This window comes from Engystomops pustulosus, chromosome 5 (assembly GCF_040894005.1).
Source record: "Engystomops pustulosus chromosome 5, aEngPut4.maternal, whole genome shotgun sequence".
Classification (NCBI taxonomy): domain Eukaryota; kingdom Metazoa; phylum Chordata; class Amphibia; order Anura; family Leptodactylidae; genus Engystomops; species Engystomops pustulosus.
In genome coordinates this window covers 34929570-34944724 of record NC_092415.1, presented here as the reverse complement: position 1 = coordinate 34944724, position 15155 = coordinate 34929570, and the positions used below count along the sequence as shown (strand labels likewise).

At 42.0% G+C, this 15155-nt stretch overlaps 1 protein-coding gene across 5 annotated transcripts in view; it reads left to right on the top strand.

Annotated features, from left to right (window-relative positions):
* RALYL (RALY RNA binding protein like) overlaps nucleotides 1-15155 on the top strand; it is a 423906-nt gene that overhangs the window by 363680 nt on the left and 45071 nt on the right. For 4 of the 5 annotated variants that reach the window (XM_072151625.1, XM_072151626.1, XM_072151627.1 and 1 more), the window contains one exon: nucleotides 8283-8330. The exons of the other annotated variant lie outside the window; for it this stretch is intronic. In XM_072151625.1, coding sequence (XP_072007726.1) covers nucleotides 8283-8330 — 48 coding nt within the window. The remainder of the gene's footprint in view (nucleotides 1-8282; nucleotides 8331-15155) is intronic. 5 annotated transcript variants of the gene reach the window in all.

The following is a 15155-nucleotide window of genomic DNA, read 5'->3' as shown; positions in this document are numbered from 1 at the left end:
GGCTATCGCAAAATATCAATTTTATTTCAATACAACATTAAAAAGATGAATAAAACAGTGTAAAGACAAACATATTTAACAATTGGTGAAATGTATAGACCACACAGAGGAATAAAAAACATGTAGGTCACCAGGTAACGCCCTTATGGGCTTCCGGCAGGTTATATGGTCAAATAAGGTGCAAACAATGTAAACAACAAATATGCAGCTAAATGCTGCTGTACAAAAATGCAAAGTGAGCAAACCAGAGACCAATACCATACCAATAAGTAGGACCCCACACGTAAGACCCCGACACGTGTTTCGCCGTCGCGCTTCACTCCCTTGAAGAAGCGCGACGGCGAAACACGTGTCGGGGTCTTACGTGTGGGGTCCTACTTATTGGTATGGTATTGGTCTCTGGTTTGCTCACTTTGCATTTTTGTACAGCAGCATTTAGCTGCATATTTGTTGTTTACATTGTTTGCACCTTATTTGACCATATAACCTGCCGGAAGCCCATAAGGGCGTTACCTGGTGACCTACATGTTTTTTATTCCTCTGTGTGGTCTATACATTTCACCAATTGTTAAATATGTTTGTCTTTACACTGTTTTATTCATCTTTTTAATGTTGTATTGAAATAAAATTGATATTTTGCGATAGCCACGCATCATCTTTCTTGGCCTTCTCAAATATTTTGTGTCATTGACTTTGACGGATGGCGAGCTGGCCTACGCTTATTTGTCATACTTTCTTTTTTGGTAATTTATAGAAAGTAGATATAAAAGCGTCCTATAAAATTACACCAAGCAGACAACAGGCAGAGATCTATAAAACCACATGGAATTAATGCGGAAAGTATGTCGAAATTTTGTCATTAATTAATATGTCAATATTAATTATTTGCTGTAATGCATTTAAAGTGGAAAACCCCTGAGGAATATCCCTGTTCCTGGTCATTATGCATCTTGTAAGAGTTATTGATCATTTCTCATCTCTGCCTTCTCTGAACTGGTGTGTGGAGACCTAGCTGCTGTGACTCTCTGCTCCCCCTACCTTCTCCATAGAATTTACATGTAATCTAAATTTAAAGTGAGCTTTCATCTCCCTTGCTTGCAAATATAGAATTCTGCAGAGATTTTAGAGTAGAAAGCTGATTAGGAAGGAGGGAGGATGATCAGAGCCAAAGAAAGTGAGTAAATGTCTGATTTGTAGGGTCCCCAAATTACAAACACATATGGAGCATGAAGGTGCATCTATGACCAACGCTCCAACGTTCTGTACCCAACCAATCGCCATCAGTGCTAAAGAAGTGAAATAGGTTGTGCTCATCCTTGATCACGATTACTCTATTAAAATATAGGAATCAGGTTCTCCCCCGCTAGTCATCAGTGGGGGTTCCAGCAGTTGGACCAAAAGAAATGAGACCCTCCTTGAGACAGAAGAGGTGTTCAAGGAGAACGTGTCAAGCCTTCCCCTCCATATTCTGTTTCTAAGGTCTCACGACAATAGATTAAGGCCTTGAGCTAGTCGCTATAACGGCAGCTATCTCACGACCTGTATTGAGGTCTATTGTGTAGGGTCACTGTACGATCAGTGCACCTTGTCTCACCCCACCTTGAGTGAACTGAACTGCTTCACCAAAAATCATAGAGCAGGTCCTATTCCTGCCCCAATTGGCTGATCATTTCCTGTTGAGAAGGAAGGGTTGATTGCGGCACTTAGTCCCGCCCAAAGCAGTATGCAAACTTTGCTTTGTTTGAACCAAGAATTGTGTGCCTCAGAGCAAGGGCGGCTCTAGGTTTCACTAGGCCCCAGGGTGACAGAGCCTCAGTGGGCCCATTTGTAGTGAACTCATGTGGCAGCATTAAACATACAGAAACTAAAACAGTCTACTGTACCCTAAAATATATAGTTTATCATCCCAAACAGTCCCCTCATAGATATTTTATATAAAGCCCTCCTCACCGCCATGTATTCATGTGCAGCCTTATGTGGGCCCCCCAGCAGACCTGGGCCCCGCCACTTGCCCAGGTATACTCAGTGCTTTTGACGAACCTGCCTAAGAGTTAAATTTCTTTACATTTTTTTTCCACCTTGATTGGGCGCTCTTTAAGATGCCCCAATTTAGAGAAGCCTTGCCTGATCTATATGGAAAAACATGTCAAACACATAATACCCCCTATAAGTGGTTACTCACTGCTGTATTGATTTGCCTTCTGTAATCCTTGAAAATGTACTTTGAGTCACGCACAGCAGCTGAAAACATTTTACTAGATTATTTACATAAAATAGACCTTGGATCTCATCTCCAGTCACAGGTGAAATTAACATCCATGGGAAAGTAAACACTCCTGAGGTAAATTGACAAGATAAAAATGTTAAAGAAAGTTGAGTCCTCCATATATTCTGAATTTCTCGTCTCTCAAGTCTCACAGTAGAACATGGATGTCACGGGCTCGGGCAATTTTTTCACAACACCTTTTTTGTGTTAGATATTTAGATACTAAGTGCAGTATATCCTATAGATACACGTGTATGTGAGCTTCGTTACATGGGGATACTGTTTTATTAATTATTCTGTGAAAGGGTTCAGTCATTGCTACTGTGGCCTAGCGACCTCTTATTGGGGTCCCTGCAATGTCAGGAGGCACACAGGAAGCAGAAAGTAGTGGGGATTACAGAAATTAGGAACTGTGGTGGGAGAGCGAGAAGTATTAAGTACAGTTTCATTATATGACAGCCTACAGGACATTGCCTTCTAGCATAATTTTAAACCCTGTTATATTAAGGGTCATGGAATGGACAGACAAAATCAGCGGGCCCTTAGACTAAACTCCCCTTTTCCAGCTGTCCCTGCCTAATTACCTTACTTATCCAAAGTCAAGTGCAAACACAGAGACAAAGACAAGAAATTTTGGGTCTGAATCAAGAACACAATGCAGTATAAAATTACTCTAGGCAAAAAGATACACTAACGAAAAACAAATGAAACACCATCACTTAAAGAGTAAAACTGAAATATTTAATTGATATGCATTACAACATGATTAAAATCCAGAGGTGTGTAACACAAAAAATAGAGAGCTGGGCAACATTCAAAAATAGTCTTAAACAAGATTAACTTATACGTAATCAATATTAGAATGCATCCAACAAGCAATATATGTGATAAATGCTACATAAACTCACATAAGGAGCACAATATCTGTACTGTATGGAATAAGAGGGAGACCACTGCCTAGCAGAATACAGAATAAACACAGCTAGCCAAGTGCAATTCTATAACAGGCAGAGATCCACAAAGGATCACAAAACTTATATAAGATGCCTGAAGATGATTGGATCTGTCCTCTGACCAAAGACATGGCATGAATGTTAAATGTTAACTGTTAGCGAACAAGAGCAGAGTTTGCAGGAGACAGATGGGTGTGGTGAAAATCAGTCAGGGCTGCCAGGAACGGAACGTACCAATGTTCAGACTAGCAAGGACAGAATCAGTACTATCTCAGCATCCTGGTCAAGTATCTATAAGGGTTATCCTCATTCTTCCCTCTACCTACTACCAATTTTTAAGAGACCATCTTTTTCTTTTTATCTCTCCCCCATAGCAGATACATACCTATTTAAATCTATAAAGGATACTCAAGAACTAGATTAATAAGGGGTCTGAAAAATCTGACAACTTAGATTCTTTAGTGTGTTGGGTTGGATGATGGGGCCCCCTGACACTGTGGGTCCCAAAGCAGCTACTATGGCTGCTACCACTGACCTATTGGATAAAACACATGCCTCCTTAACCTAATCCCACCATTCCCCACCTCCCACTTCCCTTGAAGAAATGGATACGGACAACTGCGTGACAATGGATAAATAAGGCCACAGCAGCCTGTTTATTAACAAGCATATAAACATATAAAACAGTATATATTAACTTTATTAACAATAACAAATAAAGTGCATTAACAGACTGAATTGACAAGGCCTAAGAGAAGTGACTCGCAATACTAATTCTAACTTCTACCTGCTTACCCCTGGCACACTGCGCCAGCTCGGGAGCTGACAAATATGTCGCAGATAACCATGACCACCTGTACCCACCTCGGGTGGGCCGGCTACAAGAATCATCATCCTCCATTTCCCCTTTTTGGTTATGTGCATTATCCTGCGGCTGCGTGACAAAGTTCTTCACCACTAAGGGCGGGCGGGCATCTCTTCATCAGCGCCGACGTCCAAAGAGGAAGCTGAAAGGTGAGCCCCTCTCTTTTATCTGAGACGACCCTCCCACACTGACCTCACTTCCCTACAGTAAACCCCTCCTGGCCCCAATAGCCCCACCTTATTTAACCCCGGCCTACTTTTCCCTCAGTTCAAGGCAGGCATCTGGTTATGTCCATATATATATATATATATATATATATATATATATATATATATATATATATTATTTTTTTTTTTTTCTTTTAAAAAAGAAAAAACAAAATGAAAATGACATAAAACAAATCATTATGTATTAACAAAGACATTCTGGAGCAGATTTATCAAGCAGTCTAAAAGTCAGAATATTTCCAATTGCCCATGGCAACCAATCACAGCTCCCCTTTAAAATATTCATGAGCACTGGTGAAATGAAAGCTGAGCTGTGATTGGTTGCCATGGGCAACTGGAAATATTCTGACTTTCAGACTGCTTGATAAATCTGCCCCTCTGTGATAATACTTGAACAACCAAATGAAAACATGTTATCACTCTCAAATATCAATGTATGTACTGAAAAATCGCAACCCAGTCCTCTACTGGTTAACCAAAGATTAATGTAACCATCGAAATACCTTTTCCATATATGTATCTCATCAGCAAAACTGACTCCCCATCTGTCATAATTGGTGCACCTCACAATTTTAGAAGTATATAGCCACTCCTAGCTTACATACATATATTTCTATTCAATATGGTTATATGATCCCAATTTTATAAAAACAAAATCAATGCAATGACATATTGCATCATGCCAGCAACACCCTTCAATGGTCAAACATCAAGAACACTTGGGGGACATTGACCGTGGGATGTTCTTGCTTTTTTGGCGTCAAAATAGGCAAAGAAAATCGCAACCGTTATTTTGTGAATTTTTTTTTTTGTGGCCTTTTTCCTGCCACAAATAGTGGCTTGAGCACAGAACCACTGCTTGTACAATGCTGTGTAAAGACAGATTTATGACTCTCCACTCCTGGTATATAGGATACATAGGGGCACATTTACTTACCTGGTCCATGCGCGATCCCCGATCCGGAATGTCTGCCCATCTGCCACAATTCATGAAGATTGTGCTCCCAATTTCCTGCATGTGTCGCTTCCCCGCTCAGGTCCGCCAGAATTCACCCTTTTCCTCTCGGTGTATGTAAGAGCATGGCTTGCGACACAAATTGAATCGTTAAATCTAGCGCGTAGTCCGAATCCGTCGGATCGTCCGACGGCCCGGCCCCTGATTTGTGTCATGTAAGAGCCGGCGCGATTACGACACAAAACGATTGTGTGCGACACAATCCCCGGCGCAATCCCCGTTAAGTCGGGAAACCCAATGAAAATGTGGCCACGGGACCCTAAGTAAATCAGCCCCATAGTCCCTACAATATATGGCACAGACGTATCTCATTGTATGCTTATACAGTGGAATATGTCGCTCACTAAACCCCCCCTCTTCCCCCTTTGAATGTGGGGGAGGAGTGAACAATGGCAGCAGCCAGTGATTGGCTGTTGCTCATGGTTTTTCCTTATATGGACAGTGACATCACCGGTGTCCTCCCGCCTGATGAAAGACATATCCGCCCAGCAGCTGGGGTTTTGCATTGCATCCCCTTCCCATAGGCTTCTATTGCCTCCACTAAATGTCACTCAGCAGGAGGGAGCAAGATGGAAAGACGTAGGTTGCTGTGTCTTTCCTTCCTGTCTTTTTCACAGGATATCGGGAGCTTTCCGGGTGTATATACTGAGCCTATACTAAAAAGTGTGAACCCAGCCTAATACACTTGATTCTAGACATGTTTCAAAAGAGAACAAACCATCTATCAGCCTCTGCTTTATCTATGTTTTTCAAAGATTAACATTTTGCTGTGAAAAAATTGATTTACTATAAAATAAAACAAAATTTATATCTGAGAAGTTTTCACTGTAATAGAATCAGTGATTTAGAGAGTCAGTGAACCAGAGTCACCAATCAACAAACTCCAATATCAACCTTCAAACAGTAATTTGTCTTTGGAATTTTAATACACACATATATATAATATATATTAAAAACTCTCCCAAAAAGTCAGGCAAATATAACTCTTCCCATGTCAAACTTGTAAGTCAAGTTTAGTGGTTGCATGGGGAGCTTCAATTCAGGAGTCAATGGGGCTTATTTACTAAGGGTCATAGATCAAACTTTTGTCGGACTGCTCTCGGTTTTCAGGATTTGCACGGCTCGGACAGGGATTTAACAGGGGTGTGCGCTGGGATTGTGTCGCGCGCGATCAGATTGTGGCGCTGCTGCGCCGGCTTTCATGTGGCAGAAATCGGGGAGCGTGCCGTCGCATGATCCAACGGATTCGGACTAAGTGCGGGATTTAACTTTGAAATTGTGTCGCGAGACAATGCACTTACATGCACCAGGAAGAAGAAGGTGAACTCTGTGGGACCTGAGCGGGGAAGCGACACATGCAGGATATCGGGTGCACGATCTTTGTGAATCGCGGCACAGTGCGCTATTGCTGGACAGTGCACTTTCGGTGAACTCCACGGACAGGTAAGTAAATGTGCCCCTATATCTTATGTTCTATAGTTGCTACAAATTTGCTGGATTTTTATCTGCAGGTCGCATTTCCAACTATTTCTTTAGCTGTCTGTATCTCCGGTTCAGTTCACAAAACCATAATGTGATTTGTAATTAGATCCTTATCTTTAATGGAGTTCTCCAGCCACAGATCTAAAAAAAATGATTTTCAATAGTTTAGACATATCTATACAATTAGGTGATTTAAAACCTTCCCTGTCCTTTCCTTTATCTTTTATTATCACCTTTTGTCCTCCGTAATGCACAGGCCACAATGCGCCTCCTCCGGACTTTAAGCCTTTGTGTGTTTCCCATAAGCTACCGTGTCCATTATGCACATTGCTGGATGAGATGGTGGAGAAGAGCGAGGACTGCGGGCAAGAGAGCGGGCATATTGGAGGGCGAGCATGTACACAGAGCGCATGCACACCCTGCTATGTGCCGCATCGGGCGCGTTCATAGTAAATGCAGGTGAACGAGTGGCCCCGCAGCACATAGTGAATTATTAGTCGTCATGGGGGGATCTATGAAGAAAAGTAATATAAATGGTTTTATATCAAAAGAATGGCTAATATTTGTGAATTGGTTTAAATGAACCATTTTACAAACTTAAAAAGAAGTTTATTAGGGACAATTTTAATGGCTGGAGAACCCCTTTAATAAAAAGCATGTTTCTAGGGGCTATATAAAAAAAAAGATCTGGGCTTCTGAAGTGACACTACCCCTGTAACCACTAAACTTGACTCATCTCATGTGAAAATGAGGTAGGAAGAGCAATATTTGCCTACAGTAGAAAGGAAATTCTACAGTATAAGACATTTCCTACCCTACCCGAGGAGACTACTGTAGAAGTTTAGGGTTGGATCGTTTAGTTTAGGGGGAAGATGTGCTGATAGGTTCCCTTTAAGCTTATATCATAAAGAGCAAAGCCTTCTTTTGTAGTTCATGTTTTCTCTGAGTTTACATACAAGTTTGCTTTATTATATAGTGTGTAGCATTTTATATTTAGTCATCATATTAGATATGATGACTAATACTGTAATGAGACTAAATGAAGGGGAAGAAGACACAAAAGTGAAATAAGGCACAAAAGGTTAAAAGTAAAACTTTCTTGTGAATGTTACGGGCAAAGCTTTATGCATATTCATCTAGGAGCAGAACACAACCATTATTAATATTCATATACAGCTCACAATTGATACAATATGCAAATCATTTCTTCTCCCCAAAACAGTTTTTCAAAGCTGCTTGAAAGGTCTGTCATTAGATAATGTTCCATAGCCGTAATGGTAAAGTAGTTTGATGTGACATTGTAGATGGCTGAGAAATTACCATACTTAACTAATCGTATGTGCACTTCCAGAAAATGGGCTGAAAATGACGCCTTTCAGTATGGAGCTAAATTGCAATGTTCACTCTGCAGACATCAATGCATGTAATTATTTTCGGCACCAGATCATTATTGTTCTTTGTTTTCTTTCCACAGCACTTATGAGTTTGATTACGATTACTACCGAGAGGATTTCTACAATCGGTATGTGCGGTTATTATTACTTTTTAACCCTTTATAACTAGATATATATTAACACGTGATTGGGTTTAACATCATGCAAAATAAGCACATACTTAGGGCATTTAGGGATGGACATTTAATAAGATATATTATACAAGAGGTCCACAAAAAGAGGCCACAATAAAGGAAAAAAATACATAGGTGTTTAAACAGTGATACAAGTAGTAATTAAGTAAAAAAGTAATAAGAAAAGTCGAAGGAGTACCCCTACTAAAGCAATTTAACACCACTGCACCACTCATCATATTACCTGCTGTCTCATATCTCTTCAAAAAAGATTCTCAAAATCTCCTCATCAAACACTTTCGTGGCTTCTACATTTCTCTTTCTCTATATAGAACCCTGTCCCTGCCTATTTGCCTTTGCCATACTAACCCAAAAGGGACAACTGGACAACAGCGCCTCAGAACAGAAGACAGATGAAGAAAGAGAGGGACAAACAGACAGATGACTCGACAGTCACAAGTCAGAATAAAAGGGTCAAATCCAAGATTAGTCAAATAACAAAGATAGGGTTAGAATGCACTGCAAGCAAAAAAGAGACAGGTGGACTACAAATAGCAAGAGACTAGTATAGTCATCTGAGTGAGGTGTGGAGCAGATATATGTTGTATTCCTGAATGCCACCCCAGCAGCTGATTATAATTTATTAGTAAATTTCACATGGGAAGTTAAAGATAAGGCTATTACTATCTGATGGAAGATAATGTAACTTTCCTGCAAACTCCTCAATAATCCAAGAGAAGTATATAGTCATGGAGGTTGTTCTGTGTGACATTTGAGGTCACATGACCCAACTGACCATGGAGAATGATGATGGATGCAGATATAAAACTACTAACTAAATAAGGTAATAATCCCTAAATAATATACATTAGGGCAAAATGTACATAATGGTTGAAAATGTTGGTTTATAAAGTGGTATAAGGAGTGCCAACCCGCATCCTCCATACTTGCTTCAGTGACAAAGTTACCATTTAAGGCTAAATTTAGACAAATGTGTGGCTGCCATACCAAAGCATAGTGGGCACACATCAGCACCCTGGAGAGCGCTGCTCACCCCAGCCCCTCTCCACAGAGAAACATGGTGCAAGGCGCCGTATTCCGGAAAGATAGGACATGTCCTAAATTTTCCCTGGTACGGAACGGTACGGTGCAGCACATGTATGGCGCCAAGCGCCCATTGCCGGCCTATGGAGGAAGTATATATGACATATATACGTCGGCCATATATATACGTCCCCCAACGGCCGTGTGAATGAAGCCTAAGAGTCATATTTAAACTGTTAGCACCCTTGGTGCCAGCCCTGATCACAGGTGTTATTGATGAGGGTTCGGCTCCAGGTTTGGACCAGTTCATCACTACTCAAGACACAATGTGGGGGAATTCATTAAGACTGATGTGAACCAGTCACATCATTAAACACTATAAAAACACAGACAGTACCTTATTGTAGCCTCTAGAGCCTATAGAGAGAAGAATATCCCACTGTTCAGAAATCAGTGGAATAATGAGCAGATAGTTGGATTTGGTGCAGGCTGCATGGCCGGCGCCAACTCTGGGCATACCTGGGCAAGTGCCAGGGCCCAAAGCTGCTGGGGGGCCCACATAAGGCTGTAAAAATGGAATCCATGGAAGTGAGGGGGAGCTGTATCTAATGAATCCACTGGGGCTAAAGGGGCCTTTATATAAAATAACCATAAGGGGGTTTGTGTATAAAATAACCATTAGGGGTCTGTATATAAAATAAACATGAGGGGGCTGTATATAAAATAACCATGAAGGGTCTGTATATAAAATAAACATGAGGGGTCTGTATTTAAAATAAACATGCGGGGGCTGTATATAACAGGAGTCTCTTTTGGTTTCTGAATTTTTAATGCCACCACAGGGTTGCACTGCTAAGGGGCCCAATGAGGAGCTGTCGCCCAGGGGCCTACTGAAACTTGAAACTGGCCCTGGCAGGTAGTCAATGTTCCTCTGTGCCTAAGATTAGTTGCCTATGTGTCTAGGTTTATTTCCTATATCTGACAAATATCTACTGTGGCTTTACCCTAATTCCTCATTTTTATTGAGGTCGCCATGCTGCTCGTCATGCTTCACACTATTGTTACGCTTTTTACATATAGTACTGTACATCATAAAAACATATGTCCTAGAAGAAAAGAGACTATCTAGCTCTACCTATTGATTTTTGTACATTGACTTACAAGAGAACATAAACATATTCATGAAAACAATCTTCTGCGCTTGGCACAATAAATCTGTCCCATTGTGTAGGGTTGTGTGGGCTTGTGTAGGGTTGTCTCCTAAGTTCTCTTATTTCTACCACGTGTCTACAACTGCTGAATCCAGGATTCCTGGGTCTTTGGTGACAGTCTTCTTATATTATATCTGGTCTGCCCAGACAATATTTCATCTTTGCCATTAGGAACAGAAAGTAGAGAATAAAACTACCTGCACATGAAGTTCCTCAGGCCACAAGTAGACCGTTTGCTTCCCTTTTGTTATCATCAGGTAGTATCCAGTGAAGTTTTGATGACAATAGAAAGAGACTGACAGGAATTGGACCTGCTCTATTTTTTGCAGCTAGGGTTACTCTTCATGGTCGTGAAAACAACTGCCATGAAGATGACCATGTGAGAGCCATCACAAAAAATGGACACCACCCATCCAAAAATAAGTGGTCATGTCAGGAGTGACAAAGGTAAAAGTTGGAAAGTCGGGGAAAGCTAAAAGTTGCTCGCAATATTTAGCTCTAGACCAGTGGTTCTCAACCTGTGGGTCGCGACCCCGGCGGGGGTCGAACGACCAAAACAAGGGGGTCGCCTAAAGCCATCGGAGCCACGATTTTATTGCATTTTTTGGCACAAATACCATATTCTTGTACATGGTTTGGGGTCACCGCAACATGAGGAACTGTATGGCGGGGTCACAGCATTAGAAAGGTTGAGAACCACTGCTCTAGACCGTTTTCACAGTTAAGTTTGGAGTTAATATGTTTATCGATACTAATAAAATAGTACTTATACACAGTTTGAACCAAGATCGAGGTCTCCTTCAGTTAGTATTTGTTGTAATAATGGAGGCTATGACACAAATCACAACAATAAAAAATATCTGGCCAATTGATTCTCCTTCTAGCTAATAGCCAAAATAGTATAATCTATGAAAACAATTAGATACATGAGGATCATTTTGGAGCTGTTACATGAGAAATTTATCAAAACTGTCAAGACTTCAGTGAGAACATATGTACACCTCAGAAACCTATTTAAGGGTACATTTACACATCTGCATTGAGGACCATGATCTTATTGCATGATTTGTGATCAGATCACGGCACCCATAGATTGCAATGGCTCCCGGTCATGGCACGGTGAGCACATGGTGCACCACTACATTGTGACCGTGTTGGGTTCTTCTGCCTATGGAGGGAGGAGGAGTGACAAGTTCACCCCTTCTCCTGGCCCTGTGCTTACAATGGATCCGTTTCCGGGCGAGCACACGGCCCTATGAAGGAGGCCTTACAGCCTCTAGTTAGTGTCAACATTTTCTGGAAGACTTCCAAAAATATACCTTCCAACGTTGGTCAATCATAGGTTCAGATAAATATTTTTTAAGGTGGCCAAATTGTCCAAATCTTAGAAAAAATATGGCTTGTGCCAATGACCTACAACATAGAGAAAAAGTTTTTTGTTTGAGCCCTGTGTTGCTGAAATGAATGGAATTCGTACCCAACCTTTTAGTCATTCCTTATATACCGGACAGATCTAAGGTACAGAAAAAGGTCCTTCTGATTTTCTTTTGTGGGGATTAAAGCACCATAAATCTTTGTAAACTACAAGTGTAATTTGCAGAATACGGTACAGCATGTATTTTTGTGATATCTTAACTCACATTTTCTTTCTCGTTCAAATAGAAAATTGCTTCTTAACAAAAACTCGGCTTCTTCCCGCTAGATGAAGTGACGGATATAGAGATAGTTGACAGACTGTGGCTTTAGTTTTGCGTTTCGAGAATGTCTTTCTATTTCAGTAAAATGTCTGGAATGCTATCTTTATCCATGACAATGGTGAAGATCATGTTGAAATATTAGTGGGGCAAGTATGAAAATCAAAGTAAGAGATAGATATTCCTTTTCAATAGTCTTTTTCTGCAATTTTTCAAAATATATCTTCAAAATGAGCATTTTACTCAACCGTCATATTTTGTTAAAATGTTTTTCAGTTTTATCCTTATATAATCTAATCATTTACTCTTATACTCACTGAAAACCTAAAAATAACTTATGGTATGTTATATTTTTTTCTTGTAACCCAAGACCACCCTCCTGTTCCTGCTGAGGGTCTGACTGTGATCAAGAAGTCTATTGTGTCATTTCTAGAGATTAAAATAATGTTTTACCTTCCTTTCTGACCTACAAGATGGTATACGACCACTGTTGTGTACCGTGTACCACTGTAATGACTATGGTGCTGTGAGGGATTGGTGAAAGGTCCACTCCCCTTTTCCTACATTATAGCTATCACCCCACATGAAGCTTCTAATACTCTTTGCCTTCTGTTTCTTCTTTTTTTATGAACTGTTTCTTTAAAGAGAGTATTAGCCCTGGAGAGTTGTGTGATCATAACTTTGTGTGTCTTGTAGCAGCAGCAGAACCATGAAAATGCATTTATATTCCAGGATTGTAACTGGACTTGGAGCACTTAGGTGCACTGTTGTTTGATATCACTTCATTGTCCCTCCCTTCTACTCTAAGTAAGAGGATTCTGGATACAGTGAAAAAGTAAAGTACTGTATATACTTGAGTATAAGCAGACCCAAATATACACCGACACATCTTATTTTACCACAAAGGACTGGGAAAACAAATGGACTCAAGTATAAGGAATATGCATTGGTCACAACGCAGGCACTAATAAAATGGCCAGCAGCCTCTTCCCACTGTGCTCTGCAGCAGCCTCCTCCTACTCTGTCTTGCAGTAGTCTCCTCCTACTCTGCCCTGCAGCAGTCTCCTCCTACTCTGCCCTGCAGCAGCCTCCTCCTACTCTGCCCTGCAGCAGCCTCCTCTTACTCTGCTCTGCAGCAGCCTCCTCCTACTCTGCCCTGCAGCAGTCTCCTCCTACTCTGCCCTGCAGCAGCCTCCTCCTACTCTGCCCTGCTGCAGCCTCCTCCTACTCTGCCCTGCAGCAGCCTCCTCCTACTCTGCCCTGCAGCAGCCTCCTCCTACTCTGCCCTGCAGCAGCCTCCTCTTACTCTGCTCTGCAGCAGCCTCCTCCTACTCTGCCCTGCTGCAGCCTCCTCCTACTCTGCCCTGCTGCAGCCTCCCCCTACTCTGCCCTGCAGCAGCCTCCTCCTACTCTGCCCTGCAGCAGCCTCCTCTTACTCTGCTCTGCAGCAGCCTCCTCCTACTCTGCCCTGCAGCAGTCTCCTCCTACTCTGCCCTGCAGCAGCCTCCTCCTACTCTGCCCTGCTGCAGCCTCCTCCTACTCTGCCCTGCAGCAGCCTCCTCCTACTCTGCCCTGCAGCAGCCTCCTCCTACTCTGCCCTGCAGCAGCCTCCTCTTACTCTGCCCTGCAGCAGCCTCCTCCTACTCTGCCCTGCTGCAGCCTCCTCCTACTCTGCCCTGCTGCAGCCTCCTCCTACTCTGCCCTGCAGCAGCCTCCTCCTACTCTGCCCTGCAGCAGCCTCCTCTTACTCTGCTCTGCAGCAGCCTCCTCCTACTCCGCCCTGCTGCAGCCTCCTCCTACTCTGCCCTGCAGCAGCCTCCTCTTACTCTGCTCTGCAGCAGCCTCCTCCTACTCTGCCCTGCTGCAGCCTCCTCCTACTCTGCCCTGCAACAGCCTCCTCCTACTCTGTCCTGCAGCAGCCTCCCACACAGCCCCCCTCGTTATACGATATCTGGAATAGTATCATGATACTCAAAACTGATTTCCCCAGGTATTTTGCCAGGACTGTGACTGCCATGAAGTGAGATGAGAATCTTGCCTCAGACAGCAGATGACACAGCCCCTAGGGGAGTAGAATAGTAGTTTGTTATGTGGGCAGACATCCAAATTGCCCACCACAGCATATTTTAATCAGTTTGTAGATGCTTTTTAAAGAAAAGTCTGTAAATTCGGAATATAGTAGGGGATTAGAGGTAGGCTTTTTATTTTTTGCCAAAGGCAGCAAAAATGCTGGAGCGGCCCTCGTGCACATGCATGTGCAAGAAAAGTGAGAATTTGGTATAGCCATAAAGGGGCCATGGTCCAAAACAGGTTACACCCTTGGCTCGATGAAGCTAAGCAGAAAACACAAACTGTTCCTATAGGAGGAAATGAAAAAAGCTGCTGCCAATGTCTAAAATCTATTCAATTGCATTTTCAAAATTGTGTGGAAAAAATAGACTTACCCTTTAAGGCTATCAAATGATGAAAATTTAAAAGAATGTGCAAAACGTCTTTAGTTATGTTTTCAGCCCCAGCAATGCTCTTTTCTCATTTCTGTTTCTAAGAACATCCAAGTGACAACCCGAAATGTTGTGTATTCGCAGGGTAATAAAGCCGCCGGAGTAGTAGGATACATCGTCATTGTGTGTCTGTTACTTTTCCTTGGAAGCTTTTGTTCTCGGCATTGCATGTGAACCTGTTCTTTCTTCAGCTTTTCTCTAAATAATGGAAGCTTTAGTAATTATAAAAAACAATTAGTCTAATGGCGCTCACAGTCCTCCTTTGTTTCTAATGTCTCCAGATTGCTCTAGTCAGGGCGCGAGCTGTTATCAGCATCAAACATGAATCCT